The sequence below is a fragment of the Rhineura floridana genome, chromosome 5 (genome assembly GCF_030035675.1).
Source record: "Rhineura floridana isolate rRhiFlo1 chromosome 5, rRhiFlo1.hap2, whole genome shotgun sequence".
Classification (NCBI taxonomy): Eukaryota; Metazoa; Chordata; class Lepidosauria; order Squamata; family Rhineuridae; genus Rhineura; species Rhineura floridana.
Window position 1 is genome coordinate 158,707,889 of NC_084484.1, and position 21,464 is coordinate 158,729,352.

The following is a 21,464-nucleotide window of genomic DNA, read 5'->3' on the forward strand; positions in this document are numbered from 1 at the left end:
CAGCCAGTTGATATTCCGACTCGCTTCTGTGGTGGACCAGACACCCTGAACAAATTGGGAATTGCAGTGGGGGCCCCATCCGGACACACTGGCATCTGTTGTTATTACAGTTCTGTCTGGAGCTCAGAACGGGATTCCTTTTGTGAGATTTTCATCTGTCGCCCACCAATGGAAGGAGGCTCGCAGAGACGGATGCAGGTGGATTGTCCGGTGGTTGGACGTGGCAATGTCCTGTTGGAAGGGGAGTAAAGCCCACTGTAAGGGTCAAGTGTGGTGTCGAGCCCATGGTACGATGTGGATGGTCGAGACAAACATCCCCAGAGCCCTTGCCAGAAGCATTAGGTCTGCCCTTGATCAACATGCGAGGTGCAAAGCCATCTCTCTGATGGTCGTAATCCGGTCTGGTGATAAAAAGACCATGGCGTGTGTGGTGTCTAAAACTGCGCCCAGATGGTGCAGTCTCTGCGTTGGCTGAAGTTGACTTTTGTCGTGGTTGACAAGCCAACCATGGGTGCACAGAACCGTGAGGGCAGAGCGAACATGAGAGAGAGCCAGATCCCTGGAACCCGCCCAAATTAACAGATCGTCCAAATATGGGTAAATGTGAACACCCTGGAGATGGAGAGAAGCCACCAGGGTGAGCAGCACTTTGGTGAAGACTCTCAGGGCCGACGAGAGTCCGAAAGGCATTGCCCAATATTGGAAGTGATGAGGGCCGAAGGCAAATCGCAGGAAACGTCTGTGGGCCAGGCGGATGGGCACATGGAGGTATGCTTCTTTCAGGTCTATGGAATCCAGAAAGTCCCCTTCATGTAGAGCCTCTATAATTGACGCCAGGGACTCCATCTTGAACCATCGATATTTCATGAAGCGGTTGACAAATTTGAGGTCTAGCACTGCCCTCCATGACAGATCTCGCCTGGCAACTGCAAATAGGAGAGAGTAAACTCCTTGCACTCTCTCCTCCAATGGTACAGGTTCTATTGCAGCTATGTCGAGAATTTGAGCTATGGCTTCCCGCATGATGTGGCGCCTGTCTCGAACTCTGGGTAGGAGGGAGGGAATGAATCTGTATGGAGGGGTCAGCCAAAATTCCAGATCGTAACCATGAATGAAGAGATCTCTGACCCAAGCGACCTCTGTCAGACGCAACCAGTGACTTGCAAACAGAAGCAACCTGCCCCCTACCGGGAAGACATCAATATTGTCTGCATTGACAAGCTCTCCTGCCATATGATGAAGTTGAGGCCCCTTGACTGGCCTGGGTCTGGGCTCTGCCTTGGAAGCGCTGTCTGTTCCAGGTTCACCTGGAGGAGCGGAAATCAGAAGATCGAAAATTGAGGCCCGTCCCGCAGGCCGAGGTCCTCGAAGGGGCTGGAAGGAGCGATATGGGGTGAAACATCTAAATGTCCTACGATCCTCTCTCTTGGAAGTGGCCAAAACTGGTCTTCAGCTGTCCTTAGGGTCTACGAAGACCGCCTGGAGGGCTTCGTCTCCGAAAAGTAATGACCCAGAGAAAGGTGCCCTTGGCAGTAGAATCAGCATCCCAGTGCCTGAGCCAAAGCGTACGCCGAGCTACCACCTGTGAAACTAGGGCTCGGGCTCCCAGCTGAGTGGCATCTAATGTGGCATCGGCCACAAAAGCTGCAGTCTTATGTAACTTTACCAGGCCCTTTTAGAGCTTTACAGGGTCCGGGTTGGGATCATCCAAGAGTTCGTCCAGCCACATCATAGATGCTCTTGAAAAGATGGAAGCTGCAGCGGATGCCTGAATAGTGAAGGCGGTAGCTTCGTGATTTTTACGCAGAGCATAGTCCATGCGGCGTTCAAAGGGGTCCTTTAGTTGTGAGTCCCCTTGTTTCAGTAGAAGGGACCTCGAAGTCAAACTAGAGACCGGCTCGTCAATGTCCGGGACATTCAGGCGATTCATGAAGTCCAGGGCCAGTGCATAGAGTCTTTTGGCCATGACAGAAAAGCGACGTGCCTGCAGCTGGTGATCCAATTCTTCCTTGGCCAGTTTGCCGATGGGATCTGGCACAGGAAGGAAGTGATCCGATGATCTGGGTGATTTGAGGACTTTGGCCCCTTTCATTGGAGGAGCGGTGGATTCAGGTTGTGGAGTCTGAAGTCATAATGTGCCCAGAACTCTACGAGAGAGGGGAAGATAGCCGGCCATATCGAATAGGCAATAAGACGTGTCTTCCTCGAGTTCTGCATCATCGCTCCACTCATCCCCCTCGGCTTGGAGAGAATACGCGGGATCCTCCAAACTGGGGATCTCATCTCCGATCCTGCCTCTAACAATGTCAAATGGGTTAGGTGAGGAAGGAGGGACCACATCAGTGCAGCCACATGCAGCCGGAGCACAGGAAAGGCGTTGCTCACTGTGCTGAAGTAATGGAGTTGTTTGGACTCTCGCCTGTTCTTGTGATAAAAAGCTCAACATATCCTTCAACTGCAAAAGGAATTCAGGGGACAACTGCAGTCCCAGTAAAGAAGCAGGGAGTTGCCCTTGTTGAGGCACAACTGCAGGGGGCTCACTGGACTGGTGAGACGTATGAGTAGCAGGTGGTAAAGTGGACTGAGAGGGGAAGTCCACAAGCTGGTTAGGAAAACCCTCGAAGTCCTCCTAGGATGATCCAGCTGGGGAATGAAAGTGGGCTGTCAATCTTCCTTGGCCAGCAGCATCAGAAGGCGGAACGGAAATATAATGTGTTCGCTTGGTGGCACTGTGGCTAGACAGGTGTTTGGTTTTAGCCACGGCCTTGGAGTGAAGTCTGGGTTGTTTTTGCTTAGTAGACTTGCGATGCGAGGCCTTACAGGATTTGCTTTGCCCCAGACACGTGCCTCTGGATGTTGATCCACAGAGATGCCGTATTTATATATATATATCACCAACACACGCACAAAGGTGGGGGGTGCGGTGTGGCGAGGGACTTCCAGTACATGCCCACAGGTGGGGGAGAATGTACAGTGCCAAATGCACAATGCAGCAATGGTGTGGCCAAGTCGATGTCTGTACACGCCTGCAGGTGGGGGAGAATGTACAGTCTCCAATGTGCAGCTGCTGTGCAGGTAAGTCTGTTGAGCAAGCTCTGCATGTACTTTATGTTCAAATAAAAAGACTTGGGATACACTGACAAAGTCACACTAAATGCTGAGCAAAGGAGAAACAGAAAGGGTGGGAAAAAAGGGTAAAACAAAATGGCACCCTCTGAGAAGGGCGCGAAACTTGAAAACAAAATGGTGGCTAGGAAAGGAGGAGCAATGGTAGTCCCAAACGGTCTCCGCATGCTTCTAACAGCCTGCGTAAAAAACTTCGAAGTTCTAGCAGCGAGTCAAGGAAGACCTCTAACGGTCGCAGCAGGCTTCCCGAGACTGTCAAAGAGCTGAGGAGCCGCAAAAGGGAGCACTGCGCTGCTGTGCTAAAAATAGCTGCCGCAGTCTCCAGCAGCAAAAATAGAAGCCGCCGTCGCCGTCTGGGTGACTAAGGAGCTGGTGGTAAGGGGGGCAAGCCGCAGCAGCCTCCAGTGGCAAAATATAAGCCGCCGCTGCCACTAGGGAAAAGAAGCTGGCAGTAAGGGGTGGAAGTTACAAAGGAGAGCCGCAGCCACGGCTCTCAGCGAGGCAGCTATAAAAGCCGCCTCCGCCTCAGAGAGACAAAAGACGGCGGCCAGAAAGACAAGGCTGTAAAAGAGGAGCCGCAACCGCGTTCTCCCAGTGAAGGCTAGTCAGACAAGAGACATCCGAGGCCGATGAAAGAACGGCAGCCACCGCAACCCCCAACCAAGGGACTAAAGGGGGGGGGGATAACAACCGGGGGGGGGGAAACCAACAAACGTCCCAGTCAAAAAATAAACAAAAAATCAGAATTAAAATTCAAAATAAGAACAATAAAAGAGGAGAGGGGATGTCAAGACAAAGTTGCAATCAATCCCACACACTCTGTCACTAACAAACACACAAAAACCTGAGCAATAAAAGCTACACTAGAAGATCCAAACACCTCAGTACGAAGGCAAGAATGAACTGGAGTGGGAGAGGCTTGATGCCCCAGGTCTTGACTTCGATCCATTCTTGCCTTCAGACGCTAGATGGCGCGATATCCCACATGATGTCGGACTACCTGAGAAAAAACTCTTGATTTATAATAGAGGTTATTTCCAACTATATATACGTGAAGGTATCTAAAGGAGATCAGCAACTGACTAACCTTTTTTAAAATACTAAACACAGCTGTAGGGGGGCTGCTAATGCAATATTGCACCAGTGTATGTGTGTGTCCACATGCGCATGTACACAGATAGGCAAGTGCTACCTTTTCCCCTCCCGGTCATTTTAATAATTTGTACAGATGTATACATCTATTTGCTCTATGGGAGGGAAAATTCATGGGCACAATTTAGAGTGTGTAGGAGCATTGAGCATCTCAAAGCCACTCACTGCTTCCCAAATCAAATTTAATATAATTATACCCTAATTAGGAAAGAAATGGAAACCATCTAATCACAGATCTCCTGACAAAATCTGTAGCTTGGTCCTAAGAGACAGAGAAACTCAGATCTTTCTAGAAGATTAGAAGACAATTTTCCTGCTGTGCAGTGAAGTATTGATCAATTGGTAGATCCCTTCCAGATGTAGCCTATATAAGAAAAACAATACATCAAGAGGAGGTAGCTATGTACTTTAAGAATAAGGAATGTCTTTCAAACGAAGGGTATTAGTCAAACTAATAGACTATAAGGGAGTCTGGCAACTTGTCAAAAAAACTCTACTCACTTTCTTGATCATCTTCAATGATTTCTTCAATTATGACATCTGGAACTGATGATGTCTGAGGTAAAGCAGGAATGTATTTCGGCGTGAATGATGGAGTCATTTCTTGGAGCAGGGTGTAATTTCCTTCAAGACATGCATCATTGTCTTGCAGTGGAGCAACTGTACCGATTTCTTCAACAAGTGGTTCAAGTTGTACATTTACATGCGATGAAATATCACTTTTGAATTCCTCTCCAGTGTTGCTCAGTTTTAGAGGGCTCCCTCTAAAACCATGCCTAGGTTGACAAATTGTCCAGAAAACATACATCACAAACAGTAGCTATCACTTTAATATGGAAGAGCAAACACTCTTTAGAAATAATGAAGAGGCTATGAGGTTTTGAGAGGCATGCTTAACATCCATTAACAGACTGCTATACGCTAGAAAGGCAAGGTATGTATAAAATTGATTTCAGGATACCAAAGTGATGAGACACATTGCAAAACACTGGAGTAATTTTGAAGGACAAGATATTTAATGAAAACTTACTGCATGCTTATGTTTCAGTGGATGGAATCACAGTGTTCAGACAAAAATTCTGACCTACATAAATGAGGCTCTGGCTCATTAACATCTCCTCTTCCTCTAGAATGGCCGAACGTCAGAAACTTTCACTTACATTTTTAACTGATCAGAGTTAGCACTGTCTGATCATGAACGGACTGTAGTTAGTCTTAATCATGGTTTACCAAAGCAAACTAGCATCAAACCATGTTTTGTGGAACTGGCTCGTTTCAATAAACCTTAGTTAAAACTAACGATTTTGAGTGCATCTGAATGCATCGCTAAAATGCAGCAGTTAGCTAAATAGGAAAGCTTCCAATCTCCTCTTCAAACGAGTTCCGGAGAGGGGAGCAGATGAACCCAAGGAGTGTACATATAGTGCCAAACCAGTTAGCTTTACATGCAAATTAGGTCAGTCTGTTGATAGCTACACAAATGAGAGCAGTAGAAGAATAAAAAATGGTAAGATGCGATCTATAGAACTATGCTAAAGAGTACTGAAAACTAGGGGGATTGTAGCACATAACTGCTGAAGTTCTACTGACCTTAACTGAAGAGTTTATTTGCCTGCTTTAGATGGACTACTCCACCCACCCACCCACAAACAAAAGCCAGGCTGTCATGAACTGCCTTGTGGGCAGAAAGTGAGAAGGGTAAGCAAAGAAGTCACCACAGACTGTTCCAGATCAGCTGTCCTCACCAGCACCACAGGGCCATCTAACACCTGTGAGAAGAATCCTTTTGATTTGCTCTATATTGTTATTGATTATTGTTGGTGGGTGGGTGTGTTTTAAAAGTGTACTGATATTACTTGTAAGCAACTTTGGAGAAATTTGTATTCTAGGCTGCTATTATTATTGTAAGTAAAATTCATGATCAGGTATATAAAATGTTATTGATTATATCCAATTAATTATACTATCAAAATCCTATTCATTATTGGACTCTCAGAACTGTATGGCTGTTTCTCCCCAGTTTATTTCTGTATTGTTTCTAGTCAAACTGCTTAGCTTCTATTCCAACACGTCTGAATGAAAGATATCCTGTATCACTGAAGTATCAGATGATGCTGATATTGGCAAGGCCAGCCCCCTTGCCAGTGAATGCAGAGTCGAGGGCTCTTGCTTTCTCCGTATCTACATATAGAGCCCTTGTATGTCGAATGTTAGTTCACCCAAGCTCACAGGTTATCAACAGTAGTTATCCAGTGCAGGCAGAGAATAGAGGAGACCCCATTCAAGAATTCTTGAGTCTTGGGATGTACCAAAAATTTTCTATTTGGGAGTCAGACTTCAGACAGCAGAATAGTCTTTATAATATATGCTATTTATTCATATCTTGCACACTACAACTAATAAAATGCATTCTAGGTGGCCTTAGCCATCATTGCAGAAACAGAATAGAAATACGTATCAGCATGAAAGAAGTTGCTGGATATCCATTTAACATCAAAGTATAAGACTCTGAAGGCATATCTTGGTTAAAACAAGTTACAATAGATGAAGGATTGAGTTAAGCTCTAAGTCATATTACAGAGCCTAAGTTACAAAGTACATGGAAACATGTCATACACACATCAGATGTCATGGATGGAATAGATGGGATAGTTCTGCTTTCTTCAATCCCCTACTCCAGCAGAGCTGAGGGTCCTGAATGCTATAAAACCTGGCCTTTTATCCACTTTATCTCCTTGAGACAGCAGGAATGACTAATGTCAACAGCCATGCCATATAAGGAGTTTCCTGTTATTTCATGTTGACATTGTATCTCTATGTATGTTCCAGCTGCTTTCAAAGGAAAAATTACAGCTTTAGTCAGGAGACGGGAGAAACCAGGGGCAGTTTTAAACTACTCCTTTCTTTACTTATTTGGCTTTTATGCACGAAGCAGACTTTATAAGCTATTTCAGCAACTCTTAAGCGTATTCTAAGCTATATGAGTAAATATAAGCAGCTGTAAACAATTTCAGCACATTTTATGCATATTTCAAGCCAATATCTGGGCTAGCCCATTACAATGGATAATGAGGAATGCCGAGAAAATTAGTGAAGCGTGCAGATGCTCCCCCCCCCCAATGTATACAGGAAAGCTAACAACACAACACAAGTACTTACATGTTAGGGGTATCAGAGAAAAAATTCCCTATATTCTCAAACATGGGGGTAATTTCTTCACAGTCCAGGTAAAACCTGCATTAGAAATACAAGAAGTCAAATTGTCTGTGAATGACCCAAATAAATTCATTCACTGAGGTCAATAACTGCAAAAAGTCTATTTACTATGTTAGTAAGACACCTTTATATTAAAGCCTCAAGATTACAGTAAGATTTAAATTACAAAACCAACAATACAGCAAAATTACTTCAAAAAGGTAAAAAACAAGAACTAAAAACAAATACCGTAAGAAAATGCAGCAATAAAAACAGTACTGAAAGTAAAACAAAATGTAAGAGACTCTTTAAAAAGCCAACAAGGTTAACTTTTAAAATAAAAATCTTTTTTAACATCCAGTGAAACACCAACACTGGCAGTGAGATGGTGATAGGCAAACATCCCTAGGGAGGCTATGTTATAGAACCACTGGCACTATAGACAATGACACACCCGGTGCATTAGTAGAACATACTTCCCTGAAGGATGGAAAGCTGCGCTGATCATCCTCCCCAGCTCCGAGAGCCCAGGAGGGGATATACAGGTGGAGATTCTCCATAATACAGCATTGCTAATCTTTTTTGGTCTGAGGGCTATATTCACCCTTAGACAATTTTTTCTAGGGGCTGCATGCCAGTGGCAGGGGTGGCCAGCACAAAGCACACACAGTCTCCCACTCAGCTAATCCACACATATCAGCTGGGGCGGTGTTACCACCACTCTCTGCTTATCAAACAATCAATCTGAGGATTGAGGAGGGGGTGATTTGCATGCTGGCCGAGAGCCAATGGGAGTTGCATTCAAAACATTTGGAGGGCACCATGTTGGCGATGGCTGTCATACAAGCTCCCCCGTGTAGCATGCAGAATTCTAGACCTCCTGCAAAGACTTTACTGAAAGCAGTACAATTCCTCTTAATTTTATGTATCAGCTTTACAACTGCAGTATGTTTTCTTTATGTACAGTATCGCAAGCTGTAGTTTTAGGTGCAGGAACTTTGCTATTCTTACTGAATAATCATTTTTACCTTGGAAGCGTTCGTTTTTTCAGATTATCCAGTTTCAACGCTTCTTCCCCAACTGCCATTTTTAAACTGCAAAGAACCTAGAATAATAGTTAATTTATGGTATAATACATCAATTGCTGGTGGGAAAAGAACATGGCCTTGAATGCTAGCAAGCTACTGTTAGTATGAAATTAATTATTTTACTTTGAACCAGAATTATCCCAGAAAATATCTATGATCCAAATGGGAAAGTTTTATTATCCAGATTTTATGCACTTGTTACATTTACAGCACAATCATACACGTTTACTTAGAAATGAACAGCATTCAATGGGCTTACTCCCAGGAAAGTGTGCACAGGATTTAAGCCCAGGAGGAAAGAGCACATTAAAAGAAAAAAAAATAGACAAACTGCACACAAAAACTCAGAGGCACAAAGTTAAATAGCTTTATGCCACATTTGACTTCAAAGGAAATAAATGTAGAAATAGACTTGCCAAAACTGCCTTGCAAGGGAGGCCAGTTATGCAAGTGTCATTCTTATACATGCCGCCATCTTCCTTTTCCCTCCAACTCTGACCGGAAAGGAAGCCCAGAGCCAAGAGTCAGACATCTCCCTGAGCAAGGTGGTCACACACCAGCTACCACCACCCCAGTCTCCCCAGGGCCAAAGTCAGCTTGCTTTTCTCATATTTCTCTTTATGCACAATTAGATAGCAATATCAATCAGCTTAGCAGGTGGGGAACAATTTAAGGTGCATTTTGAAGAGATTCCAGCACACCAAACCAGAAGGAAATCTTCCCAGCTAGCAACCATCATTCTGTACTGCCAGGGCCAAGAAGATGCCAGCATGGTTAATGAGCAAAGTCAAGGAAGCTCTTAGAGGCAAAAAGTCTTCCTTCAGAAAATGGAAGTCTTGTCCAAATGAAGAAAATAAAAAAGAACACAAACTCTGGCAAAAGAAATGCAAGAAGACAATAAGGGATGCTAAAAAAGAATTTGAGGAGCACATTGCTAAGAACATAAAAACCAACAACAAAAAATTCTATAAATACATTCAAAGCAGGAGACCATCTAGGGAGACAATTGGACCCTTGGATGATAAGGGAGTCAAAGGTGTACTAAAGAACAATAAGGAGATTGCAGAGAAGCTAAATGAATTCTTTGCATCTGTCTTCACAGTGGAAGATATAGGGCAGATCCCTGAACCTGAACTAACATTTGCAGGAAGGGATTCTGAGGAACTGAGACAAATAGTGGTAACGAGAGAGGAAGTTCTAAGCTTAATGGACAATATAAAAACTGACAAATCACCGGGCCCGGATGGCATCCACCCAAGAGTTCTCAAAGAACTCAAAGGTGAAATTGCTGATCTGCTAACTAAAATATGTAACTTGTCCCTCGGGTCCTCCTCCGTGCCTGAGGACTGGAAAGTGGCAAATGTAACGCCAATCTTCAAAAAGGGATCCAGAGGGGATCCCGGAAATTACAGGCCAGTTAGCTTAACTTCTGTCCCTGGAAAACTGGTAGAAAGTATTATTAAAGCTAGATTAACTAAGCATATAGAAGAACAAGCCTTGCTGAAGCAGAGCCAGCATGGCTTCTGCAAGGGAAAGTCCTGTCTCAGTAACCTATTAGAATTCTTTGAGAGTGTCAACAAGCATATAGAGGTGATCCAGTGGACATAGTGTACTTAGACTTTCAAAAAGCGCTTGACAAGGTACCTCACCAAAGACTTCTGAGGAAGCTTAGCAGTCACGGAATAAGAGGTCCTCTTGTGGATAAGGAATTGGTTAAGAAGCAGAAAGCAGAGAGTAGGAATCAACGGACAGTTCTCCCAATGGAGGGCTGTAGAAAGTGGAGTCCCTCAAGGATCGGTATTGGGACCTGTACTTTTCAACTTGTTCATTAATGACCTAGAATTAGGAGTGAGCAGTGAAGTGGCCAAGTTTGCTGACGACACTAAATTGTTCAGGGTTGTTAAAACAAAAAGGGATTGCGAAGAGTTCCAAAAAGACCTCTTCAAACTGAGTGAATGGGCAGAAAAATGGCAAATGCAATTCAATATAAACAAGTGTAAAATTATGCATATTGGAGCAAAAAATCTGAATTTCACATATACGCTCATGGGGTCTGAACTGGCGGTGACCGACCAGGAGAGAGACCTCGGGGTTGTAGTGGACAGCACGATGAAAATGTCGACCCAGTGTGCGGCAGCTGTGAAAAAGGCAAATTCCATGCTAGCAATAATTAGGAAAGGTATTGAAAATAAAACAGCCGATATCATAATGCCGTTGTATAAATCTATGGTGCGGCCACATTTGGAATACTGTGTACAGTTCTGGCCGCCTCATCTCAAAAAGGATATTATAGAGTTGGAAAAGGTTCAGAAGAGGGCAACCAGAATGATCAAGGGGATGGAGCGACTCCCTTACAAGGAAAGGTTGCAGCATTTGGGGCTTTTTAGTTTAGAGAAAAGGCGGGTCAGAGGAGACATGATAGAAGTGTATAAAATTATGCATGGCATTGAGAAAGTGGATAGAGAAAAGTTCTTCTTCCTCTCTCATAATACTAGAACTCGTGGACATTCAAAGAAGCTGAATGTTGGAAGATTCAGGACAGACAAAAGGAAGTACTTCTTTACTCAGCGCATAGTTAAACTATGGAATTTGCTCCCACAAGATGCAGTAATGGCCACCAGCTTGGACGGCTTTAAAAGAAGATTAGACAAATTCATGGAGGACAGGGCTATCAATGGCTACTAGCCACGATGGCTGTGCTCTGCCACCCTAGTCAGAGGCAGCATGCTTCTGAAAACCAGTTGCTGGAAGCCTCAGGAGGGGAGAGTGTTCTTGCACTCGGGTCCTGCTTGCGGGCTTCCCCCAGGCACCTGGTTGGCCACTGTGAGAACAGGATGCTGGACTAGATGGGCCACTGGCCTGATCCAGCAGGCTCTTCTTATGTTCTTATGTATTCAATTTGGTGCAACGGAGGCACCCAGAAGAGGGATGTGCCCAAACTAAACCCCAAAACTAGGGAGGGATCAAAGTAGCTGAACCTATTTGAGTGGACATACTGCGGCAACAGTCTCCCAAATACCGCCTCAGTACAGTAGGGCCCCGCTTTTCAGCGTTCTGTTAATACGGTGCCAGCGGGGTGGTCAGCTGCAGGGGGTCTGGAGCTCCCTGCACTCCAGCTGATCGTGCCGGAGGAAGGGAAGATCAGCTGTAGCATGCTGCAGCTGATCTTATCCTCCTCGGGGGCGGTCAGACTCGCGCACTCCAGCTGATCGTGCCCGAGGAGGGAAAGATCAGCTGTAGCTCACTACAGCCGATCTTCTCTTCTTCTGGCACGATCAGACTCCCACTGGAGCTGATCGCGCCCGAGAGGAAGAGCTGATCTTCTCCTCCTCTGGTGCAATCAGCGGGTTAGGTTCCAGACCCCCACGCTACAGCTGATCCGCTTTCCGGCGTTTTTTTGCTTTCCGGTGGGGGTCTGGAACCTAACCTGCCGTATGAGTGGGGCCCTACTGTAGAGGAGAATGTATCCATTCTGTAACGTTGGGAAAACGTTTTGGCTGATCCCCACATTGCTGCCCTACAGATTTCAGAAAGGAGAACATTGTGGAAAACCCTATAAAAGTGGCACCTGCTTTGGCCGAGCATACCATAATTTGGAGAGAGATGAGCAGATGCCAGGCCTCTTAATATGCTGTAACTCTACAGGCCTTAATCCATCTAGGTAGGATAACCTTGCAACTTTCTTCTCCAAGGAGGTGTGGTGAAAGTAGACCAATAAGGAATCCATTTGCCTGAATGACTGAGATCTGTTAATGGAGATCTTAAGTGCTCTGTGCACATCCTGCTTGTTGTGCCTTCTCAGAGGGATGAAAATGCTTGAGGCAAAAAAAGGGTAAGGTCTTGAGATCTATGAAAAAGTGAACTGACTTTAGGAATAAAGGAACTGAAATAAAGATTTTTGTTCCTTGCTGAACCAAAAAAGGAACTGGGAGGAACTTCCAATAAGTAGCCTGGGCTATAGATCTAAATCACATGGTCCCGGGCAGCAGCAGGACAGAAGCCACTCTCTAATGCCTCCATTGCACTAAACTGAAGTGACTTTTCTTCAAAAGGTAACACAACTTTCTTTAAAAGAACCAAGCCAAAGCAAAGAAAATCTTGACAGCTTTGACATGTTCCTTTAAGAGAAAAATTAAAACGTTAGACAGAATTCTTTATTTCCACTTAAAGACTTGTGGTGGTTTAGTTTTGAGACAGCTATATGAAGACTTCACTGACTTACAAGTCACCACAGTAAGGAATAAAGTTCAGTTTGTGTAGTTAATTGGCTAGAAAATAGTAATGCAAAATGTTGATAACCAAGGACACTTGCAAAAGCTGTATTGATGCCATCTGATCATTGAAAATTTTGACTGTATCAGAGAGAACAATTGCTTTGCAAGGATATTCTCCAGAGAACAGAATAAAAATCTATTAAATAATAAATTAATGAAAACCCAGAAAGGAATAAAGTGGTTTAAAATTAAAGTTACCTCTTTTAAATTATGATAAGGTTTTAAGCAATGGGTTGCTTTAATCTCTCTTGCTATTTTTATGGCTGCATCCAAATTGTTTATTTTCTGCATAACTGATACCTGTACGCTATGTACATCAGTTATATAGTAACTGGTGTTCATTATCATTTCTGTCTCTAGTTTTCTTTTCCTAATAAGAAACAAAGAAAATTTAACCTCAGAAAAACTTTATTATATATCACAAAATATGAAGTACGAAAAGTCAACTACTTTATATAGGAAATAAACTCTCTCTCAGTTTCAAAAGAATCTTTTTGCAATGACATTAAACACCACCAGATTACAAACTAACATAACCTACAGGAACATCAAATTTATTAAGCAGCAATACTTATTGGGTGGTATCCAACTAAGACATATTAAAAGCAGACCCACTGAAATCAATGGACTTAAGTCCATTCATTTCAAAGGGTTTAACACTTGGGTATGATTAACACAAGATATCACTCACTGTTTTCAAAACACGCAACTAACTCCAAAACAGTATATACCACCCATTAAAACGGCATCCTGAAGAACCTGCTCTTCATGCTGCTAAGTAAGGGCACTATCTAAATGTTCACGGGTAAGAGATTTCCACGCGTAGCCATTACTCCAAACAACTGACTGGTAGATCTGAAATGAGCTGGAGAAATCATTGGAAAAAGTAGACAGACATAGTAGAAGAGGAAAACTGGATGACAGATGTTTTGCAATATTCTAGTTTTTAATTGATGACTGTGATTTAATTCATATGGGCAAATAGCAAAGTCTCAGGTCTTTGCTGACAGGAACTCCATGCAGAGCTAAAAATGGATCTCTGAGCTCAGATTCACCATGCCCTTCCAGGATTCCTCTCACATACAGCCCCCCTCTTCTCCTCCCATATTGTAAAGGCAGGTATTTTGCTACTTTTGCAAACAAATATTTTACCACAGACATGAAACCACATAGAAATCTGTGTTTTATAGCTACATTATGATTTTCAGTGAAGTTATTAATATCAAAGTAAAATTTTTAAGTCGTATTACCTTGAATGTAGAGAAGCAATAATATCTGAAAACCTGCTATTAATAACATCAGCAATCTTGCTTTCTTCCCGCTTTGCTTTGGTGACCAAATGTTCAAGCATCTTTTTTAGTATGTGGGGGGGAAAAAAGCATAGCTATAATTCTGTATGTACTTTCTAGCCAGCAGAACTAGAGTTACAAGTATTGCTAGACAAGTAATAAAAACAGCGTATGTTTTAATAACTCTCTCCCCCTTTTCCTCTTACTTGGCGGAAGCCTGGTGGTGTAGAGATGCACTAGAACAGTAGTTTTCGGTTAACAGTTTAATAACAGCTACATGCATGAAAATGTTTGTGCAGCTCTTTTGACTCTGGAATACTGTGCTTTATTTATTGCTTTGTTTAGCTTGCCTGTTGCTTTAAATGTTTTAAAGCTGTTTTGTTGCCTTTTCTTTTCTTGTATTTTTCCTTGTAATTACAAATATTGCTGACTTTTAATTGTTTTAATATTACATTGTTAGCCACCTTGAACTTTTGTATGATAAGGTGGGATATAAACAGACTGGTACAGGAACCATCCACACAAGGCCTGTCTTTCCAAGATTCAGGCTTAGTTTATTGACTGACATCCAGTCCACCATTGCATCCAGGCACTCGCACAGCCTCTCCATTCAAATGTAATGGAAAAACAGAGTTGGGTATCTTCTGTGTAGCGATTACACTTTGCTCCAAAACTCCTGATGACCATTCCCAACGGCTTCACACAGATGCTGATTAGCACTGGAGACAACACAGTGCCCTGCAGTCCCACATAGCATATACACCAAGAGGCTGAAGAGCACTCTCCCAATGCTACTGTGTGGTCATGACCCTGCAGGTAGGAGAGGGGCCACCAGAACACAGTGACACCAATACCCATCCCTCAGTAGGATACCATGGTCAATGATATCGAAAGCTGCTGAGAGATCAAGCAAAAGGAGCAGGATTGCACTCCCCCATCCTCCTCTCTACAAAGGTTATCCATCAGGGCAACCAAAGCTGATTTGGCCCAAATCCAGGCCTCAACCCAGATTGTCATGGATCCAGGTAATCAGTCGCATCCGGGAATGTTTGCAATTCCCTGCCCGTCCACTACTGAGCCACTCCTTGTCTCCCCCTCCCACACCACTAATTGGCCCTGATGTGCAACCCAACTGTTTTTGCCTGGCTGGAATGTGTCCTTGCTTGTCTGAATGGGGGATAGAGAGAGGTATGTATAGAAACTAGCCTACTGTACAAAAGTAAATTGTATATTCATTGCTCTATCCACTTTTGCCTCTGCCCCCCACTGGTATATGGCCCTTGGAAGGTTGGCCAGAAGGGAATATGGCCCTCAGGCTGAAAAGGATTCCCCACCTCTGACTTAAGGTTTTAAAGGTTAAAACCAATGTTTGGAACATACACAAAATCCACCAGCTGACAGTGCAGTTGTTGGGAAAAGCAGCCTTCCCTAACTAATACCCAGCAACCTACACCGTGTTTCATTTGTTTCCAGCTCCATTTACACAATGGTGTTTAAAGCCCTGAAATGAATTAGGCTCTAAATATTCCTAGATTCCCTATAGTTTTAAGATCAGCAGAGGGAACTCTCTTGATAGCTCCATCTCCCTTAGAAGTGCAGGGAACGGCGGCACAGGGGAGGCCTTCCTCTGTGGCAGCCCTGAACTGGGAAACTCCCTCCTTACTGAGGTACATCGTTACTGAACAGCTTCCCTGCCCTTTGACAGTTAAGGTATTTCTCTTGTGAGACCAACCTCTTTTGTTGGGTCTATACTGTTTCTGTTTTGGTTGGAACGGTCTTGTTTTACTTGTTCAGTAACCGTATAGTTTTACTGTAACTGGCCCTTGGACCTTATGGTAAAGGGTGGGTAAGAAATCCTATAAATAAGTAATTTAGAGCAAATTACAGTAGCCATATCTAGAATTTACTAGGGCATAAATTACTGTGGCTACAGCCTTCTCTAGAAAGACACAACATTGACAAGCCAGTCTAAACTGGTAAAATACACTCTTCACAAGCCTCTACCAGAATATCAGGATGCAGCCTGGAACCAAACTGCACAAGCAGACTGCAAGCCTGAGTTAAGGGTGTGTGCAACTCTATTTAACACAGGCTGTATCCCTACTTTGGTTCAAACTAATTCCCAACAGAACTTCTATCTTGTTTAGTTTAAATTTCAATTTTATTCACCCTCATCCAGTTAATCATAGATGTTGGCTCAGGATTTCTCCTGCCGCCGCATGATAGAAGAGATAGAGCTGACTGTCATCAGTATACTGGTGACATCACATTCCAGATGTCTCTGGATGACCTCTGCAGCAGTTTCACATAGATGTTAAACAGGAGGGGTCCTGCAAACCCAAGGCCAGATGGCAGAGTGCTAATCTTCCAGCACCACCTTCTGCAATCTACCCTCCAGAAGGGACTGGGAAAATTGCAGTACAGTTTCCACCTCCAGTTAGGAAATCCAGAAGGATATCATGACTGATCAGATCAAAAGCCAATGAGATGCTGAAGGAAAACAGAGACACAGTGCCCTTCCCCATTTCAAGGCATTTTATTAGTAATAACCAGGGTAACCAAGGCAGTTCTCAATGTCAAAACCACATTAGAAGCCAGGGTGAAGATCTAGAACAGGCATGGGAAACCTTTGGCCCTCCAGATGTTGCAGAATTACAACACCCATCAGTCTTAGCAAGTATGGCCAATGGCCAGGGATGATGGGAGTTGTAGTTCAGCAACATCTGGTGGGCCAAAGGTCCACCACTCAATCTAGAACAGGCTTTCCCAACCAGTGTGCCTCCAGATGTTGTTGGACCACAACTCCCATCAGCCTCCCATTGGCAATGCTGGCTGAGGCCGATGGGAGTTGTGGTCCAACAACATCTGGAGGCACACTAGTTGGGAAAGGCTGATCTGGAATTATAATTGGCCCCATCTGAGAACTCCTGTAACTGAGCTGACACTAAATGTTCAGCACCTTGATCAAGTAATGCTAGAGAGAAAGGATTTCTGGGAACAGGCATCAGTATAAAGTAACATCTGAAATACTTCAGGCTGAGACATGGAATTCTCTTGGCCTACCTCCTCTGTAGTCTTTAAACACTGGAAGTTGAGTTTTGCTACTTCCAAAGCTTTGTCTATCTCTTGCAGAGTTTTGCTATTCTGGGAGAAATTAAAGGATAACACCATAGTTAGCAGAGTGCTGCTTTAAACAAAAAAAATTCATAGCATTCTATTTCATTTAATTTTGATTTTTAAAATTACATCTCCATGTATGAAGTTGTTTTCAACAAATGGCAGACAATTATTTATGATAAAACTGAGCAGGTGTCCCAAAGAGTGCAAATCGGGTATCCATACCTTTAGGCTAGATAATCATTTATAAAGTAGTATAGTTACCACAAGGTGAATTATCTATCATTTTTTCACATTTCTTCAGTATTCTTAGGAAAATTATAACCTTTCCACACAGTAGTTTTTTCATTCAATAAATGCACAGCTGTTGATCACTTCTGGTGCAGAAACCAGACAAGGAAGCCCTTACATTATGGTGAAATTGCACTCTCTCATCTAGTTTGGCTATCACACTTTCTTGGCATTTCCTCTTCACGAATATCATTTAATTCTTTGAAGGCTGCGCTCTCCGCTTCTCCACTGCTGGAGTTTGTATCTGACCTCATTCTTCACCACCGCTAATTAATAATCATCAATCAACAAATGATCCAATCCATTATAAGTGGTAACAAGATACTGAGCTAGCCCAAATCTAGCGATATTAGTATAAAAATTAAATCTGGGCATTTTATTCTCAGGAAGGTCAGAAATCCCCTCAAGGTGACACATTTTGACCCAGACCAAGCTACAGAGTACAAGGAATTTGAATAATCAACTCTTCCGCTTATTTTTAATTTTTTTTATTAAATTTATATTCCAACCTTCCTTCCACTAGGAGCCCAGAGTGGCAAACAAAAACACTAAAAACACTCTAAAACATCATAAAAACAGATTTTAAAATATTTTAAAACATCTTTAAAAACACCTTAAAAAGCAATTCCAACACAGACTGGGATAAGGTCTCTACTTAAAACGCTTGTTGAAAGAAGAAGGCCTTCAGCAGGCAACAAAAAGTTAACAGAGATGGCGCCTGTCTAATATTTAAGAGGGAATTCGAAAGGGTAGGTGCCACTACACTAAAGATCCGCTTCCTATGTTGTGCAGAATGGATCTCCTGATAACATGGTATCTGCAGGAGGCCCTCACCTGCAGAGTGTAGTGACTAGGTATAACGGGTAAGACAATCTTTCAGTTTTCCTGACTCCAAGCTGTATAGGGTTTTATACCGCAAAACCAGAATCTTGAACTTACACTCACAAAATAAATTCTTGCAGATGTTGCCAGCAATGATTGATATCAAAATGACCAAAATCATTGGCAAAAATGTTAGCATTGAGTGCCTCATTAATTCCACCTCCCAATAATTTCCAAAACAGGCATCCCTTTGCTGTTGCCCTTTTTACCAGTATCCCAACACACAGAAATTTAGCAAATGGGTGTTTTTTTAAACTGTCACGGAGATAAACAGAAGAAAAGCTTTGTTACTGAACAAGATGAACCAGCTTTCCAACATTAACATTTGAAGCGAATCATCAGTCCATCTAGCTCAGTGACATCTACAGTGACTCATGCAACGGCTTTCCAGGGTCCAACCCTACCTGGAGATGCCAGAGACTGAACCTGGGAATTCCACCATGCAAAACATGTGCTTTTACCACTCAGCTATGACCCAGCCCTATTCTAGCAGGTCCGTTCTTATGTGTCAGGCTACAGCTAAAGGTACATAGGGGCAAATCTTTATCTGTCACAGCTTAAGACTAGATGATTAGTAACATTAACATTTTGAAAACTGTAAATCAACTAACACAGCATCAAAGTCACTAGCCAAATTTGGTTAGACAATTCTAAATCAAATAGCTGAACTCACTCTTTACTGAACAAAGACAAAACCAAATAAGATTTTTACCATATCTATTGTAGATGTTTCCAATGTTAGATAGCGACCAGGAGTCCTGTCAGCACATTTAGTAGGTGTACTCTTCTCTTTGATGCTTTGATGATTAAACCTACCAAGTCAAATTATTCTGCTTTTGAACAAAAACAATAACTTCAACAAGATATGCTCTCTCAAAAGAAGAACCCTACTTCTGTCACTTCAAACTTTATTTTTTTTAAAAAAACAAGACCAATCTATTTCCCTTCAAGTTTTCAGAGATTGAATGTACAATTACAATTCTGATCAAAGCCCAAAAGGACAATGGAGGTTGACTGGATTTTTATGTGGAGTATAACATCCAGCGTGGCATAGTGGTTAAGGTGTTGGGACTACGACTTGGGAGGCCAGGGTTCAAATCCCCACACAGCCATGAAGCTCACTGGGTAACCTTGGGCCAATCACTGCCTCTCAGCCTCAGAGGAAGGCAATGGCAAACCCCCTCTGAATACCGCTTACCATGAAAACTGGAATCCGCTTGAAGGCAGTGCATTTCATTTTCATTTCATAAAATTAAAAGTAATAACTTTGGCAGAATAAAGGGTTATGTTGTAGCAAACTAAAATGTAATTTTCTCAATTTCTTCAGCACACAGAATCAATCAGCATTGAACAGCAGAAGTGAACAGTGATGTTCACCGCCCAGAGAGCTACTGCTAGTCGGGCGGTATATAAATTTAATAAATAAATAAATAAATAAAATAAAACACACAATTGAAGAAAATCTTAAGATTTCCTTGTAAAAAAAGAACTCTTTAAAAAAAGTTGAAAGATGAAATGAGAAGAATTCAACATCATTTTGTTCACTTAAAGAGCTATTAGTAATATTAATACATTCCAGCCCCCATAACTCCTTCCACACTTCCAATCATCAATAACAGATTTACCTTGTATATTTTTGCAGACTCCTAAGACGAACTTTTTGTTCAAAATCTAAAGTCACCTACCAAAAAGGAGGGAATATGTTCATAGTGCAGCATTTTCAAAACTCAAAACTAGTTAAATTTGTCTTAGACTGTCTCTTATATTTTATTTATGTTCCAGACCAGGGATACAACATATGCTCCTCTTGTAATACTGACTGGGGCTGCCTCCAGCATCACCACCTCTCTCCCCAATGATTATTTCAGGGGAGAAGAGAAGCCGACATGTTAGTTACATCATTAGCCATGGCCATTCACACAAAAAGTGTTGATATATTATTCTGATATAGTTAATGAAAATGGAAAATGAGCTGGTATAGCACAGTGGGGAGGATAGCCTGGCTGGAAGTCTGATATAGTTAATAGTTTTCGCAGTTAGTTGTTAAATCTTATAGTGTTGTTTCACTCCAACAAACCACAATCCCTGGTTCAGAGCGCCAGGGAGTGTGGTTTGTTTCTTCCCAGCACGAGTAGGGAGGGCACAAACCAGAAAAGCTTACCATGATGTGCTTCTTTTTCAGCTAAGTAATTTCAACACAAGCAATACATGTTTACCTGGGAATAAGTTTTACTTGAGATTGTCGGTGTTTTAACTCATCTTACACAAAGCTGTTAACACGGCGGGTGCATGTGTGCAGCCTGTTTCAGGGATTTTCCAGTCAGATTTAAATTTTAAAAGTGTCTAGGCTTTTTAATTACAGAGGCAAAAAGAAAAAGCTTTCAGACAAGAAAAAATACTCCCTATCTTTCAGTGAGTGAGTGAAAAGGCTGACTAGGAAGTACTTGGCACTAATATTAATAAAGTCATTCAGTTACATTACTTAAATTTAAGCCTATTTATTATTATTAGATTTATATCCTGCCCTTTCTCCCAGTAGGAGCCCAGGGCAGCAAACAAAACCACTAAAAACACTTTAACACATCATAAAAACAGACTTTAAAATAACATCTTTAAAAACATTTTTAAAAAGCTTTAAAAAATCTATTTTTAAAAAAAGAATGTTTAAAAACATATTAAAAAGCAATTCTAACACAGATGCAGACTGGGATAAGGGCTGTACTTTAAAAGGCTTGTTGAAAGAGGAAGGTCTTCAGTAGGTGCCTGAAAGATAACAGAGATGGTACCTGTCTAATATTCAAGGGGAGGGAAATCCAAAGGGTAGGTGCCGCTACACTAAAGGTCTGTTTCCTATGTTGTGTGGAACTGACCTCCTGGTAAAAATGGCATCCGCAGGAGGTCCTCACCTGCAGAGTGCAGTGATCAAGTGGGCATATAAGGGATAAGGCAGTCTTTCAGGTATCCTGGTCCCGAGCTGTGAAGGGCTTTGTACATCAAAACTAGAACCTTGCCTGGTAGCTACTAGGTTTGACAACTTTTATTTAGGGTTT

General features: G+C 42.5%; 1 protein-coding gene across 4 annotated transcripts in view; it reads right to left on the bottom strand.

Annotated features, from left to right (window-relative positions):
- Positions 1 to 21,464, bottom strand: part of RNF17 (ring finger protein 17) — a 90,837-nt gene that overhangs the window by 67,395 nt on the left and 1,978 nt on the right. For 2 of the 4 annotated variants that reach the window (XM_061628619.1, XM_061628617.1), the window contains exons 3-10: positions 20,040 to 20,095; positions 19,127 to 19,226; positions 17,188 to 17,268; positions 14,086 to 14,186; positions 13,034 to 13,205; positions 8,502 to 8,578; positions 7,438 to 7,512; positions 4,780 to 5,054 (exon numbers count right to left, since the gene is read on the bottom strand). In XM_061628619.1, coding sequence (XP_061484603.1) covers positions 4,780 to 5,054; positions 7,438 to 7,512; positions 8,502 to 8,578; positions 13,034 to 13,205; positions 14,086 to 14,186; positions 17,188 to 17,268; positions 19,127 to 19,226; positions 20,040 to 20,095 — 937 coding nt within the window. Of the gene's footprint in view, positions 1 to 4,779; positions 5,055 to 7,437; positions 7,513 to 8,501; positions 8,579 to 13,033; positions 13,206 to 14,085; positions 14,187 to 17,187; positions 17,269 to 19,126; positions 19,227 to 20,039; positions 20,096 to 21,464 lie in introns of those variants that run through there. The other 2 variants (XM_061628620.1, XM_061628621.1) reach the window with 2 other exon arrangements.